Source organism: Sus scrofa, chromosome 13 (assembly GCF_000003025.6).
Source record: "Sus scrofa isolate TJ Tabasco breed Duroc chromosome 13, Sscrofa11.1, whole genome shotgun sequence".
Lineage (NCBI taxonomy): Eukaryota > Metazoa > Chordata > Mammalia > Artiodactyla > Suidae > Sus > Sus scrofa.
In genome coordinates this window covers 44,828,074-44,845,029 of record NC_010455.5, presented here as the reverse complement: position 1 = coordinate 44,845,029, position 16,956 = coordinate 44,828,074, and the positions used below count along the sequence as shown (strand labels likewise).

At 40.8% G+C, this 16,956-nt stretch overlaps 1 protein-coding gene and 1 long non-coding RNA gene across 6 annotated transcripts in view; one reads left to right on the top strand and one right to left on the bottom strand.

Moving 5' to 3' along the window:
• Positions 1–3,806, bottom strand: part of SYNPR (synaptoporin) — a 323,587-nt gene extending 319,781 nt beyond the window's left edge. Inside the window, exons 1-2 of one of the 2 annotated variants that reach the window (XM_021069171.1) lie at positions 3,587–3,806; positions 3,406–3,471 (exon numbers count right to left, since the gene is read on the bottom strand). In XM_021069171.1, the coding sequence (XP_020924830.1) occupies positions 3,406–3,471; positions 3,587–3,604 (84 nt within the window). In that variant the 5' untranslated portion in view covers positions 3,605–3,806. The remainder of the gene's footprint in view (positions 1–3,405; positions 3,472–3,586) is intronic. The other variant, XM_021069169.1, reaches the window with a different exon arrangement.
• Positions 3,608–16,956, top strand: part of LOC106505628 — a 178,263-nt gene continuing 164,914 nt past the window's right edge. For 3 of the 4 annotated variants that reach the window (XR_002337612.1, XR_002337611.1, XR_002337613.1), the window contains exons 1-3: positions 3,608–3,744; positions 6,078–6,197; positions 13,096–13,187. This is a non-coding gene — a long non-coding RNA (uncharacterized LOC106505628). Of the gene's footprint in view, positions 3,745–3,900; positions 4,089–6,077; positions 6,198–13,095; positions 13,188–16,956 lie in introns of those variants that run through there. The other variant, XR_001300230.2, reaches the window with a different exon arrangement.

Sequence of the window (16,956 nt, the reverse complement as noted above, 5' to 3'; positions counted from 1 at the left end):
TGTGAATTTTTTAACATAATTACTCATGTGCACAAACTGTGGGCAAGTGATATGCCTATGATTGTTCCTGAGGACCACAGCTTTTCTTCACCCTCTCCTCTCCCCACTGAACCTCAAATTATACCCTTTGGGAAAAAATCAATTTCAACAGTTCAGAGATATATACATCTCTATACAAATCACACATACACACACACAAAAAAAAAACCTGTATTTTCTTTTTTCAAAAATATTGTATACAGGGAGTTCCCGTCGTGGCGCAGTGGTTAATGAATCCGACTAAGAACCATGAGGTTGCGGGTTCGGTCCCTGCCCTTGCTCAGTGGGTTAAAGGATCTGGCGTTGCCGTGAGCTGTGGTGTAGGTTGCATATGCGGCTCGGATCCCACATTGCTGTGGCTCTGGCATAGGCTGGTGGCTACAGCTCCGATTGGACCCCTAGCCTGGGAACCTCCATATGCCACAGGAGCAGCCCAAGAAATGGCAAAAAGACAAAAAAAAAAAAAAATATTGTATACAATCCATTTCTCTGAAATCTGATTGCTCACTTTTTCCATGTGCTGAATGAAAACCACTTTCTTCCACATAACACTTTCATCAAACACAAAGAATGAAATGCATTTTTCTGCATTTAGTTTTATCAAACATAATTATATATGCTGAACCCCAGGTCAAGGCATATTAATTTAACCCATCTTTTTAAAGGCAGTATAATATTTCACAGCATGCCTGAATCATATGTTAACAATTTTCCTACTAATGGACTTACTAATTGTTTCCAGTTGCATCCTCTACAAAGGATGTCACAGTAAATAACCTTAAACATAGACCTTTACACACACTTTTACTTCTGCATATGAATACTGAAAATATAAAAGGACTGCAGTTCCAAGACTTTAAAGACTACCAACTTCAAAGCTGCTGCCCCACAGAACAGGAGAAACTAGGGTGTTATTAGTGCTTTGTTGTGCTCAATTTACACTTTTTGCTGATCACTTACTGTTTACCAAGAACCATGAAAGACACTTGTGGGGACTACAAACATAACACATTTCCTGCCACTGAAGAGCTAAAACTCTCTCACTGTCACTATCTCTCACAGAAAACAAATACCTGAGAGGAACTCTTCACCTATTGGATGCACAGAAAAGGTATTTTCTTTCCCTTTCTCCACTTTGATAAACTTTCTCAAACCACCTATCTCCCTGCTTTCATCTCTCGACCTCAGCTCTTTCCAAAGGCAGTGATCAACTAACTTATCTTTTAAGGTTATTCTGGTCCCTTTTTTCAGGTTCTTTCCCACAAACAATGGCCTAACAACTGATTTACAAGCAAAACCTTTCTTCCTCAGAGCCTCAGAAGAAAGAAAGGAAATCAACTATACTTTGATTTAAAAAAAAAGTTTTAATGTAATAAGTTCTCTCTCATTTACACACATACACATCAAGAAAAAAACAACTATAAGGCAGTGTGATACATTCTCATGAGTGAATGGTTAAGATGTAACTGTAACAGAAGCCCAAAGAATGGGGTGAATCAGTCAGTTTGGGGTAGAGGAAAGGGGAAGGAGCAAATATGAGCACAATTTTCAGTGAGGAGGTAATATTTAAGCTGAGGTTAAAAAGCAAACATTTGTTCTCAGTTTGAGCTGTGAGGGTGCTCCATATAGTATAAACAGGAATAACAAGAGCATTAAGGTAAGAAGTGCTTTGCTGTTTTGGAGGGACTTTATGAAGCTTAGGGTGCTGGTTATCCAAATTTAATGTGTATACAACTTATCCTGGGAGCTTGTTTAAAATGCAGATTCCCAGGCACCCACCTTCACAATATTTTAATTTGATTTCCAAAATCTGCATTTTAAAAAAATTCATCCAGGTTTACCACACTTCAAAATACGATCATAGAGGCTGTGTATGGGGAGTGACATGAAAAAACACTGCAACAGGACTGAAGGGAATACCAACTAATATTTCAGGTAAGTGACAATGACAGTAGGACAGCGACAATGACAATGTGAAACAATAAGAGATTATATCAGAAATGATGTCAGGTCTTTGAACTTGGTTTTGAGAGGCAATGGCTTGACAATGGAGCTATTACTTTAAGAAAAAAACAAAAACAACAACAAAAAAATCACTCTTCCACAAAGAATGTTTATTGAACAGCTAAATGAATGAATGCAGAAAGAACTCTGAGAAAGTCAACTTAAAGCTGCCTGGACTTTGAGTCCTGCTTGCTTTAACTTTGCTGTGACAAAAACAGTTTTAGAATAGCCATACCAGAACCACTAGTCCCAGCCCTCCAAACGTTGCCCTAATGTATGCCCAGCTGATAGATTCATGCATTTTTATGCAGTTTACAAACAAGCCAAATATGACTACCCTGTAGACCATCCAAGTAAGCATGTACCACGGTTTTGCTGCCAAAGCAGGATCCTGGCCCTTGGAGCTGAGATCTGGGAGGACAGAACAGGCTCTTACATAATTTCCCAGCTAGTCAGTGATAGGACCTGTGATTAATGCTATATGACGGGCTCTGAACTTTCTGTTCAGATAGATTCACTTGCCTTTCAGAGCTCCTAGCAAGAGAGAATGTGTGACCCACAGATTTCACTCCGAATAACCATCATCCAAGCCAGCAACACTAACATTTCTGTGTGACCCCCTGGGTAACTGTTTCTGCGCTTCACTCTTCTGCCAAAAGATAAGTTGCGTTGGGACTATCAAGTTGTATTTTAAGGGAACAAAACAGAAGAGTACTACAACTTCCTAAAGCCCAGTCGCTGAAGAAAGCTCCACAGAGAAGGCTAGGAGGTTCTTCGTGGAGAAATCAGAAAAGCCCTCGAGGAGTGGCCAGAGTGAAGAAACTAAGATGGGAGGAAGGACTCCCGTTCTCTATAACAGCATCTTTCACAGCCTCGCAGCTTCTCTTGCCGGAGCTGCAGCGGCGAAGCGCTTCCAGCGTCGCAGGAGGGGCGGAGGGCTGCCCCGAGTGCGGACCAACTTTCTGACTTTTGGCCAAGTCCTCCCCGCTACTCTGCTCACCCCCAGGTCCTCACCCCCGCGGAAAGCCAGGTGAGCAGCCAAAGCCCAGGACAGCTCCTCCATCTGCTCCCGTCCTCGTCTCCCCAGGAGGCTCCTTTCCACAGCCCCTGAGCGTCTGCAAGCCGCCGAAGTGAGAAGACACCTCGTCTAAGCCCGTGCAAAACCAAGCTCCCGCCTCCAAGCCAGGTCCCTTCGTCCTGTCCCTCAACCCCGGACTGGAACCTGGGCAGTGGGGAGGCTTGAAGGAAGCGGCTTGAATCCCACGCTTGGAGAGGAACCGAGCAGGGAGCACCCCACCCGACCTCTCCTCACCTGCTGGTTCGCTCTCTCTTTCGCCTCCCCGCACACACATCACTACTCACCAATTCCAGGGCTCGCAGGAAGGCAAGGGGTTCCTTCAGCGCCCGGAAGGTGCCTGCTGAGGCCAGCTGTGGACCAAGGAGGCAAGAGAGAGGAAGACACAGCGTGAAGAAGGGGCTGGAGGAACGTCATCCGGAGCCCCGGGGTCCCGCAGCATTACCCGCGCCTCCCAGTCGGTCCTACCTGACTCACGGGGTCCATAGCTCGTCTTGCTCGGGCTTCTCGCCCAGCGGTGCCTGGGAAAATGAAGTTCGAGGGCCACCGCTGTCCTTGTCCCTAGGACTAGAAGCCTTCTTTCGGGAAAAGCCGGAGGAGCGAGGCGGGGGAGAGCTGGGTGCCAGGTGCGGGCTCCCGAACGATGGGCTCCAAAAGCCTGCGCGCGGGTGCAGCGAGCACAGCAGCAAGGGTGGGAGGGGCGGGGGAGCGGTAGGCGGGCGGGGTGGGGGTGGGGGTGGGGGTGGGAGGGAGGCCCGCGCAACTGCCCAGGCGAGGCTTCAATTGGCCAGCTGCGAGGTCCGGAGGGGAGGGCCAGGAGGTGGGCGAGGCGGAAGCGCGACCTTGGGGCCGAGTCGTCCAGCGCGCTCGGTGCCCTCAGGCTCCAGGGTAATTTGGGGCCTGTAGGTTTGAGGTAAGCTGGCTGGCACCTTCAGCAAGATGCTTCCTTGCCTGCATACGGGGGTTTCAGGTAAGAGAGAGGCAGCCCATACCCCTCGTAAGGAGGTGTGTGCGTTCTGGTGACTTCTGACCACCAAAGAAAGACTGATGACTTGGTCATTCCCTGAGCCTTCTTGGAACGTTCTCCAGGTGTACTGGGACACATCAGGGAACAGGATAAACACTGCCCATTCCCTCAGCAGTAAGCAGAGGGCCAGGTCGGAGGGAAAGGGGCTAGAGGTGAGGGGAGAGGAATGAATTGTGAAAATAGGAGACAGTGTGCCAGACAGGTAATCCGCATGGCTACTGTATGAGGTCAGGGGCGTATTTTTATGCCATTCTTAAAAGTAGAAACTAGACTTAGTGAGGCAAAGTTAGCCTAGGTAACACAGCTAGCTCATGAGGCTAAACAAGGTTTGGAATGCAAGTTCCTGTAAAACTCATGCTGTTTCTACCAAGATCCTTTGCCTAAGATAGAGTCCTCAAATGAAGCCCCCCTCCTCAAATCCATCATAAATAGGACTGAGCGCCACTCCCCCAACTCATACTCTTTTCCTCCCTTAGTCTGCTAACCTTACCAGAAATAATATATAACGACAAAACAGTTTTCTTTCCATGAATCACAAATTGTGTTAAAGGCTTTATAACATTACTTCATTAAATGTTCACAAATCCCAGATGGGTCTGTAGTACTAAGATTCTCATTTTAGAGATGAGGGAGTAGAGGGCCATGGAAGGGAGGTGCAGAGAATGAAGCCAGAGTTGAATTCAAAATAGTCAGGACAGGGAGTTTTTATTATGGCTCAGTGGTAACCATCCCAACTAGTATCCTTGAGGATGTGGGTTCAATCCCTGGCCTTGCTCAGTGGGTTAAGGATCCGACATCACCCTGAGCACCGTGAGCTGTGGTGTGGGTGGTAGATGTGGCTTGGATCCCCATTCCTGTGGCTTCGGTGTAGGCTGGCAGCTGTAGCTCCAATTCGACCCCTAGCCTGGGAACCTCCATATGCCTTAGGTGCAGCCCTAAAAAAAGACAAAAAAAAAAAAAAAAAAAAGGAAAGGAAGGGGAGGAGGAGTCTTCAATGCTCCTCATAGAGCTGATAGGTCCCCTTTCTTTTTAGTCCCTTTGGACAGAATTCCATTACGAAGTGGTCTCCCAGCAACACAGATAGCCCATCTGTTTACCACAAAGATCTGCCAAAAAGGTTTGGAATTGGAGGGGGTTGATGACTAATATTCAGGAGTTGAGGAGAAAGGTAGAAATGAATAGTTTGGAGTCTGAGAAGGGGAGGCAGCAGGCCAAAACTTGGTAAAGAAAGAGGACCCAGTGTAGATGTCCCCTGCCCATGGATTGTGTTGGAGAAAAAACTGGAAAGTTAGTGAGTCAGAACTCCAAAGGGCTCATTGCACCATCTGCAGCTAGCCAGTTTTGTTCCTCCTGCTCTTCCTACATGCAGATCGAGTCTAAAACAATTAGAAACAACTTGTTTCAAAAATAAGCCATTATGCAACTACAAATACTTTGTGTGTGTGTGTGTGTGTGTGTGCATGTTTCCTGCAAATCTTTGTGTGTGATTTTGTGTGTGACGTTACTTAACCTCAGGGTTTTTTTTTAAATCTCTAAAATTCAGCCAACAGTTTCCATTTAGATGGTTGTTATTGAGGACCCGGTGAGATTTGGTAGATAACATATCTTGGGCAGAGTCCAGCACATCATAATCTCCCCATGTGTATTAGTTAACTTTTTAACTGCTCATGCTTCTGCGGAAGCAAAGACAAAGGCTCGGAGGCCCACATCACAGGTATGGTCGATTGTGGCACCATCTTGTCATTCTCTGCAGTGCCCTCCACTGTATTTCCTTGCCCTTTTGAACTTGGGAGTTTCCATGTTACTTGCTTTGGCCAGTGGGAGTGGGCAGACGTGATAAATACATTTCTGGGCAGAAGTTTTAAGAACCCCTTCATGATTTGCCATCTTGTTGATTTCCTTCTACCACGACTAATACAATGTATTACACAGAAGCTACTCTCACCCCCTGGATCCTGGAATAAGAGTGATGTGGAGCAGAGCCGCAACTGGATCTTAACTGACCTGCACCTGAGCAAGAAATGCATTTGGAGTTGTAAGCAACTGAGATGTGTAAGTCTTCTGTTACTACAGTACAACATAACCTAAACTGATTGTTACAAGAGTTCCCACAGCTTGTTAATTGGCTGAGCCAAGATTCCACTCTGAGTCTGTATGACTTCATTGTCCTTGCATCCTTGCTCTTTCCATCATAGTCAACTAGCTTATGAGGTATAACACCTCCTGCAAATGTTTGATCATGATGATAATGATCATAATAGCTATATCAATTCAGTTCTCGCTGCATGCCAAGCACTGTGCTAGGTGTTTTGAGTACATCATTTTAAACATCACAGCCATCCCCTCTTTTATGGACAGCATATACAGGTTAGAAAGGCTCAGTAACTTGACCAAGGTCAGCTAAACATTTGTATCTCTTGAGACAGAGAGGTAGATTTCATTAAAATACCACCCACTTGCATTTCATTTGAGCTGAGAACTTGGAGAGGACGAAGTGTGATTACTGAGCCTATTTCCCCAGGCCTCTCTTCACACCCAACATTCCTTCTTGCTAATATGGTGGCACATTTTCCAAGTCTTCCAAACACATGTATAGGAACCCAGAATTGTAGCAAGTGGCACTGTAGTTGCTTAGACAACAATTGCACATTGTCAGAGGATGCTTTTCACGTTCCAGAAATGTATGAGCTGCCAACAGCTGCATCACCAAAATAACCCAGAGTTCCATATCCCATTTGCAATGTTGAATGCTCCATAGACTTTGGGGCTAGAACCTTTATATTCAGACCTGGATACAACATTAAGTTCCTTAAAGAACTAGGTTGGGAGAGATAGGAGGGATGCTGTAGACCTTGGGGAGTGGGTGATTCGTCTTCTGCCCCATGATAAGGAAAGATAATTTCCCTCTTGCTCTAACAAATATATTGAAATTATTCAACAACCTTGTTAACTTTAATGGAGAATAAATGATCCATTTTAGTGGCCTCTATTGCTTATGTAAATCAGATAGCTTCCATGTTCTTTCATTTTTGGCCAGGCACTTAGAGTTATGAAGATTTCCTTTGACATGTGAAGGCAATACATTCATTTACTGCAGTGGTTTTCAATAAAGTGCAATGTGGACCTTTCCCTCCCCCAGGAGATATTTGCCAAGAATTGGAGATATTTTAAGTTGTCACAACAGGGAGGGGGTACTCCTGGCAACTATTGTCATCTAGAGGGTAGAGGCAAGGATGTTGTTCAATATCTTACAATGCAGAGGGCAGCTGCCCACAACAAAGAATCATATGGAAATGTCCATAGTTGCCAAGATTGAGAAACCTTGACTTACTCATTCAACAAGTAAGGACTTTAAGCCAATTATGAGTTAGTGTTGTTCTGTAAACTATAAACAGCTTGACAAAATACCTGCCTTCACTGGGCTTAACTTGTAGTGGGATATGCTATCAACCGAATTTGTTCACACTCAATATTTGGTAAGACAAGCAAATAAACAAAATTTCAAAAAAACATTTTGAATCTCAAAAAGGGTTAACCTTGAATCAAATAAAAAAAAAAAAAAGTACCAAGCTGCTGTAGATGGACTTGAACTTGAGTTATTCAGGCAAATTAAATCTCCATCTCAGGAAATAACATACCTGGGTTTCATCTTCCTATGTCTCTTGTGGCAAAAAGGAAAAAGTGATTTAAAATTTTATCCATAGCAACTTAATACAGGAGGAAATACCACCCATATGTTAGTGTTATTTAAAATACCGAAAATAAGGAAAGTTCCCTTGTGCTGCAGCAGGTTAAGGATCAACTGTTGCCACAGCTGTGGCACAGGTTGCAACCGTGGTGTGGGTTCGATCCCTGCCTGGAAACTTCCACATGTCACAGGTGCAGCCAAAAAAAAAATTACCGAAAATAAGTAATGAGTGGAAGTCATGAAAAATGTTATCTATTTCATCCTCTGCTGCTAACCTGATCTTTCCAACTCTTAACTGGTAAGCACGAAAGCAAAGGCCAATAGCACATCTGTGTAATATTCGTTTGTGTGCTTGGTTTGCATGGGGCCACTGGTACACAGGACAGGAAATGGTGAGGAAACATTAAGAACTCTGATTTTACAATACATGTAGCATTATCTATCAACCCACTGATGAAGTGAAGCCATGTTTATCTCTGTTTCAGTCTTAAATGGCTGCAATAAAACATGGAAGGATGTGTGTTTGGTTTGAAACTTTATCCAAAAAAAAAAAAAAAAAGATTCTATAGGTTTTCTATGGAATTTTTAGCATTCAAATAGGATCATTGTTAATTGACAATCAGAATTGATAAAAAAAACTTCAAATGTGGATGGCTAATGTAAATTCAAGTTGCAAAATATTTTGCTATTTATATCTTTGTTTTAAACAAAAGATATATGTGCAAATATGACCAGGCTTTAATCTATGCACATTAGAGGTCCAAAACTCATGTCAAGGGATTCATCACTGACCCCAGGGAAAATAGTAACAGTAATCACAATAATGACCCTTGCAATGTATTTAAGTGGTAAGTAGATCCTGGACAGAATACTAAGCACCTCTCTGGACATAACTCATTTAATATCTTCATCAACCATGTAAGTATGTACTACTGTTTCTTGCCTTGTATGGAAGAAAACACAGGCTCAGAGAAATTAAAAATCTCAGCTGAAATTTTATGGATGGTAAACAGCAGAGTCATGATTTTTCTTGCACCCTCATAACTTTCCAAGAAAAAGATGATATGCAGTTTCCTGTGCAAATCTGAAACTGTCACAAGCTTTAGGCAAAAATATTTTTCTTGCTGAAACATAAACAAAATTTCTCTGGAGAAATAAAAAGATGGGCACCATTGTCTGCTGCTACTACTACTATTATTACTATGCTGTTATTCCATGAACATAATTACAAATATACTCTCCCTTCTCAAAGGCTCGATCATTCTGTTATTTTTGTCTTTCATCATTAGCTTTGTTTTTCCAAAATGCTTGTCATTTTTGACGTTCTCCTTGGATCACTTCCCTGTTTTCACAGATTCATGGATCATAACAGCACTGAGTTAATCCCATACCGCTCACTACCCTTTTTACATGAGTTAAATGGAGCCCAAGGAATGGGCACACCTTGCCTAAAGTCTTCTTCCCCAGGCAAGAGTCCAGCATGAGAAATAATGACACAAGTTCTAGAATCAGATGGACTGAGTTCATCACATTCTGGCCTTATCACTTCCTAGTTGTGTGACCTTAAGCAAAAAAGTCACTTAAAATCTTGTCACTCTGTTTTCCTATCTGTAAAATGGGGTTAATAACTATACCACCCACATCACTTTGTAACAGTAAATGAGTTAACACAAGTGAAGCATTCAGAAGAACCTAATACAGAAAGCTACTAAAAGGCCAAGAAATAGAACCTACCCCAGTGATAAGGAGATGGTGTATGGTATTTGGACCCCAAGTAGTGGTTATCATTCAACCACCACTTACAATAAACACTTTGGGAAAATCATGTGTTTGCTTCTCTTTGTTGCCTTCTTTTTGGAAATCTGATTTATTTTCCCCAAAATGCTTCTTTCTTTCTGGTTGGTAAGAATATTGGGTCATTCTTAAAACATTTTCAGGGGGAGGTTTCCTGATATACTTCCTAAAAAAAGCAATTTAATATTAAAGTTTTTTATTTCTTTGATGTTTATAAGTAGAACTTTGGCAGGAATTTTTATGATTTTTCTTAAAAATACTTTTCTTGGCAGTATTTGCAGTCTCTAATAATTATATTCTTATTTCACGATGAAGACAGGAAAGATCAGATCTATTCTTTCACATCTTTAGTAAAAGTATGTAATCCAAATTTTACCGACTTTCCATTTTATTAAATTCTCCAGATGGCCTTTAGACCCTGTGTTGCACTGTGACAAAATGGTTTTTGCATCTGCTCTTAATGAGGCAAAAGGAAACCTTACTTGTTCAGAAATTATGAGAACTCGTTTACTTATTCCTTCCTATTCTTACCTTTAAGTAAAAAAAAAAAAAACAAATTAAGTCAAATATGAGACATTAGAAAATTGACTCCTTTGGCCCTTCATGATCATGTACTCTTTCACACAGCTTGACAATTCTGTGAGGACCCTGCTGGATCTGCTCACACAGAGAGAAGTACAAATCCAATACCTAAAATTAGGTTTTACTAAATTATATTGCACTACACTTTTACACCTGCTTGGCAAATAATACCCAGAAGAAAGATACAATTACATAGGCTCTTTTCCAGAAATAGAATGCAGGTTAAAAAAAAAAAAACACTTAAAAGAGACAAAGGAGAGAAGAAAAAAAGAAAGAGGGAGGGGAGACAGAAAAATGAAAGAATCCTTTCTCCAAACCATGGTCAGCAGATATCATCAACAGAGTCATGGTAAGTTACTTCTGTTGAGAACCTGTATGTACCAGGTAGTGTGATAAGCTCCTTATAAACTAGGGGTTAGTTATGATTTCACAAATAATGAAGCTGAAACATGGACAAATGAATGGCTTGCCCAAGTTCATACAACTAAATGGCAGTGAAGCCAAGTTTGAATCCAGTCATTCTTAAGAGTTTGAATTTACATTTTGTACCTTCTAATTATATAGAATGTAAAATATGTACCTCTCAGACCACAACTGGAAATTGGAGATACTGATGAATCTTTTATTTAGTTACCAATACCATTGACTAATTAAATATCAGGGAGCTGATCACCCACATTTTCATCCTTTTTTTTTTGTCTTTTCTAGGGCTGCTTCCTGCGGCGTATGGAGGTTCCCAGGCTAGGGATCTAATCGGAGCTGTAGATGCCAGCCTATACCAGAGCCACAGCAATACCAGATCCGAGCCGCATCTGCAACCTACACCACAGCTCATGGAAATGCCAGATCCTTAACCCACTGAGAAAGGCCGGGGATTGAACCTGCAGCCTCATGGCTCCTAGTCAGATTCATTAACCACTGCGCCATGACGGGAACGCCTTCATCCTTTTTTTTTTTTTTTTTAATTGTGGTAAGAACACATGGGTATCCAATCCCCTCAACACCTTTTGCTGACGAGACTGTCCTTTCCTGATTATGTAACCCTGGCAATCTTGCTGAAGATTAGTTAAACATATATGCAACTGCGTTTGTTTCTGGGCTTTTGTATTGTTGGTCTGTGTCGGTCTTTATGTGGGCACCAACTCTTTTTAATGCTTTAATTTTTAAGTGTTTTGAAATCAGGAAGCATGATACCTTCAGCTTTGTTCTTCTTTCTAAAGGTTATTTTGGTTATTTAATGTCTTTGTGGTTCCTTATGAGTTTTAAGGGTTTTTTTTTTCTCTTTCTGTGAAAAATGCTGTGGGAACTTGATAGGGATTGCAGTGGTTGTAGATTGATTACTTCGGGTGCTATGGACATTTTTAAACTTATTAAGGATTCTAATCCACGAATATGGATGTCCTTCCAATTATTTGAGTCTTCTTTAATTTCTTTCATCAGCATTTTATAATTTTAACTGAGGAAGTCTTTCACCTCCTTGGTTAAGTTTATTCCTATGTATTCCACATTCTCAATCTTTCTATGTCCTTTTAGTTTCAGTCTTACTACTAATGATATTTGGAACATCATTTATTCCCAAGAAAAGCACTGTTCTCATTATTTTCAAGATATCCAAAGGAAATCTTGTTTTACCTTAGTGTTAAGGAAGTTAAATACTAATGAGGTGATAGGAATATGCTTGCCTAGGAAAACTGAGCTATTAATTCATGAAAAGATGTAGAGGAACTTTAAATGTATATTTAAATATTGGAAGCCAACCTGAGAAGTCTGCATAATGTATGATTCCAGCTATATGACAATCTAGAAAAGGCAAAGCTGTAGAGATAGTAAAAACAGCAGTAGTTTCCAGACATTAGGGTAGAGGGAGGGGTGAATGGGCAGCACTCAGAGGATTTTTAAGGCAATGAAAATACTCTGGATCATACTGTGATGATGGATACATGTAATTATACATTTTCCAAGCCCGTATAATATACAACATCAAGAGTGACCGTAATGTAAACTATGGACATTTGGTGATTATGATGTGTGAGTATAGATGCATCAGTGAAAGCTGATAGTGGGGGAGGCTATGCATGTGTGGGGCCACGGCATGTATGAGAAATCTCTCTGCCTTCTGCTCAATTTTGCTATGAACCTAAAACTGCTCTAAAAAATGAAGTCTTAATTTTAAAATATGATAGATCTAGCAATCCTAAGTTGACATCCTGAAGTCAAAAAAAAAGTTAGTCACTGCTTAGTACTATTATTTCTCTAGCTGGGGACCTATTATGCTCAATGGTAGAATAAGAAATGGAGCATGTTTATGAAATTCTTCATTCAATGGAATGAATGTTGGATTACTTTTTCCTTAGCATGATCTTTAAACTAACCAAGAGAAAAGTGTATTTTCTCTGATGGCTTTTATTACTATATAAAGTTAATTAAAAGTAATGCTTTTTGGTTTAATGTGTAAGTTATGTGTATTTGTGTTTATGGGGAGAAATATAAGCACATTAACTCTTCTGGTATCCTTTATTTTAGAGCTATTTTCAGAGTAATACATATAAAATTTTGAATAATATAGAGCTATTTAAGGTAGAAATGCCTTCTTTCTACCTGCTACTTCCATTGCCCAAAGGAACATGCAATTTCCTGAATAGAGATATATTTGGAATAGAATATTCTTCTATTCAGGAAATATACATACATATATTATATGTGTATATATCCCCCAATATAATATACACATGTTATATATTTCAAATAGTATATATGCTATATTTTACAGAAATAATACCATATAGATTATTACACAACCTACATTTTTCACTTTACATTTTATTATGGTTACTCTTCCTTGTTATTTCATACGGTCTACTTCCCTTCTCTCTTTCTGCTGGCTAGGATACATATGTGATGACAGGAGCAGGAGCAGCTACTTTGGAGCCAAAGATGAAAGTCATGTCTGGAGGATGATAGCGTCATTTGAGCTAAAGGTAGTACTTTGTTCATGCCATTACGTTTTGAAGTTTGTTTTGAGGGTTTAAACTCTTCCCTGAAAAAATATCTTTCATTGCTGTATTCAAATGGCATCTGGGTAGGCTTCCAGATTTCTGCTTTCTTTAGTCATATACCAATTAGAACTGGTCACTCTTACCTCATTGTTCCTTGTACTTTGGAATGTTTCTTTCTTTTTTTTTTTTTTTGTCTTTTTTTTTAGGGCCACACCCATGGCATATAGAAATTTATAGGCTAGGGGTCAAATCGGAGCTGCAGCTGGTAGCCTCTGCCACAGCCACAGCCATTCCAGATCCAAGCTGTGTCTGTGACCTACACCACAGCTCACAGCAAAACCAGATCCTTAACCCACTGAGTGAGCCCAGGGATCGGACCCGTGTCCTCATGGATACTAGTCGGGTTCACTACCACTGAGCCATGAGAACTCCCTGGAATGTTTCTTTTAGCACTTATAATCCTCTGGATTTATTCCAGTTATTTTATTTATGTATTTTTTTTTTCTTTTTCAGTTGCATCCATGGCATATGGATGTTCCCCAGGCCAGGTATCAAATATGAGCTGTAGCCACACCCTATGCCATAGCTGCCTCAATGCCATAGACTTAACCCACTGTGCGGGAACTCCTACAGATATTATAATTTAGTGCCTGCTGTCCACATAACAGCCTGACCTAATATTGCAGATGAGTTAGGTGCCCCTGTCATGTGCTGTCATAACGCATCCAGTACTTCTGTGTAACAACTATGCTTAGATTTAACTTTTTCAGTATTTACCTTCCTACTATACTGTGTAAGCTTCACATGGACAGAACCTTGGCCACATTTCTGCTAACTGTATCTCCAACTCCCATAGGAAATCTGTAGCATAATAGGCTCACACCCAATGTTTGTTAGATGAATAAATGATCTCCTTAAAGGTAGAAAATAAGGATTCCTCATATTTGTAGCACATTTATTACTAAGCTTAGTGTCCAGTACCTATTAGGTGACCAGTAAAGGTAGAAGGCTACAAAGTGGGTTTGAATGGGACAGTATTGAATAAGATGGGATAGACTTAGAATATCACTTCTGTGAAGGGAAGTAATTGATATTTTTTATTGAAGATGTTCCTTACAAAAGGCTTTCTAGCAGTGTTCCCATCAGCAGATATTTTTAACACCCTTTGTATCAGAGAAATGATCATTAGAAATAATAACTTCAAAAATGAACCATAAAGGAATGGCTATTATATCAATCCTAAGATGAGTTTTCATGTTTTAAAAGCAGTTGTGTGAATATTCATTTCAACTAGAACTCTTAAAACCTACCTTTCCATGGTCAAGCATTTGTGAGGAAAATCCATCATTCATTAATTTCCTTATTCATAGGCAAATCATATCTTCATATTATTAGGAAAACAATTTGTGCATATTTTGTAATTGGAGTAGATGTACACAAGATACTTAAATAAATAAATGAATTTCAGTTATTTATTTTTATTAAAGTTATTTGAAAAATCTTTTCACATGTATTTCATACAAATAAAATTACTTAGAAGTTGAAAGAAATTTCTAGGATTGAAAGAGTAAAGATATTTCCAAAAAATGTATATTTGGGATATGCACTTTCAGTGATAAACAATTCCACAATTCCCCTCTATATTAAAGTTCCGGAGTTCCCGTTGTGGCTCAGTGGTTAACGAATCCGACTAGGAACCATGAGGTTGCGGGTTCGGTCCCTGGCCTCCCTCAGTGGGTTAAGGATCCAGTGTTGCTGTGAGCTGTGGTATAGGTTGCAGACGCGGCTCGGATCCCGTGTTGCTGTGGCTCTGATGTAGGCCAGCGGCTACACCACTGATTCGACCCCTAGCCTGGGAACCTCCATATGCCGAGGGAGCGGCTCTAGAAAAGACCAAAAAAAAAAAAAAAAAAAAAAATTGGAGTTCCCGTCGTGGCGCAGTGGTTAACGAATCCGACTAGGAACCATGAGGTTGCAGGTTCGGTCCCTGCCCTTGCTCAGTGGGTTAACGATCCGGCGTTGCCGTGAGCTGTGGTGTAGGTTGCAGACTCAGCTCGGATCCTGCGTTGCTGTGGCTCTGGCGTAGGCCAGTGGCTACAGCTCCGATTAGACCCCTAGCCTGGGAACCTCCATATGCCACGGGAGTGGCCCAAGAAAGAGCAAAAAAAAAAAAAAAAAAAAAAAAAAAAAAAAAAAAAAAAAAAATAAAGTTCCCTAAACTTTCAAAATATTTCTATATTTTCCATGAATATTTTTATATAAACAGAAGTGATCACAGTCAAACACATGTCTTGTGTTTATCAAGAACGGATTGATTGATGTGATTGGCAGCCTACAACATGAAATAGGGATTTGCTTAGTTTCACCCAGCCCTCTTCTTTTGCTGCCTGGATGTTGTGTCATCATTGACTTTATAAAAAGAGGCACCTTCCTTTTTATATTAATTCTCTTGGAGACTCTTTCCCCTCATTTATGGCTTGGTGTGTAAAATCATGCATTAAATTCTGTGCTCATTTTATCTGTTTGTTTATTACATGAAGAATGATTATTCCACACGGTGAAATAATGAATATTCAAGTGACAGGAAATCTCAATTTGTGAAACCATTTCTGAACTGATTAACTATTTCAGAATACTTTTGCTGAAATGGATGACACTGAACAAATTGCCAGGTTTTGTTTTGTTTTGTTTCTCAAGATCTCTTTAACATTTATTTGATGCAGGGGGTGGGGAGGAGAGTTCCCTCAGGCCCCTTCAGCAAGCCTCAGGCATGACTGGATTGCTCTTTTAATAAAATGTTGTATGGTCATTTAAAATTGTCTTGATTCTGACATGTGGAATTTCCACTCCCATATAGTAATCAAAATGTCAAAATAGAGTAAAAGTTAACTCCTCTCGGATGCAGCAGTCAGGACCTCATGCAGGTAGGAAGCCTATACGTGCTGGAGGATACTGTGGTTTGCTTCTTCTTCCTTTTCGTGGCTTCTCCTCCCCCTTGTTAACAGCTTTCTGACAGAAGCAAACAGGGGTCATTGGTGCAGGAAAGCTGTTAGTTGACTAACATTGTTGTAAACTGGCTTTATTCTGTCAGCCTGAAAGATTTCCCTTTATAATGACACTCTCAATCCCTGGTGGGGAACCAGTCTCCTGGCCCCCTTTGAACTGAGGCATGTGCTCTGGCCTCAACTGGTAACCTACTCCTGCTGCAGCTGCTTAGGAGCCTGGCAGTCCCTTCAGGCCCATTAATATCCCAGGAAAGTGCACAACAGCTCCTTTAAATGTAGCTCAGAGATAGATAGTCCATGGGAAAAACTTATGAATCCTTTTCCTCAACAAACTTTGAGAGAACAGATCCCTCACAGTTTCTGCCACTGACTTTGACTTCACCATTTGCTAACCCAAGATATTTCTTTTCTTTTTTTTTTTTGATAGTTATTTCCCCAATACCGTTTTTTTTTTTTTTCCTACTGGACAGCATGGTGACCCAGTTACACATACATGTGCACATTCTATTTTCGCACATTATCATGCTCCATCATAAGTGACTACACAGAGCTCCCAGTGCTACACAGCAGGATCTCATTGCTAATCCATTCCAAAGGCAATAGTTTGTATCTATTAACCCCAAGCTCCCCAACCACCCCATGTCCTCCCTTTCCCCCTTGGCAACCACAAGTCTATTCTGCAAGTCCATGATTTTCTTTCCTGTGGAAATGTTCATTTGTGCTGTATATTAGATTCCAGATATAAG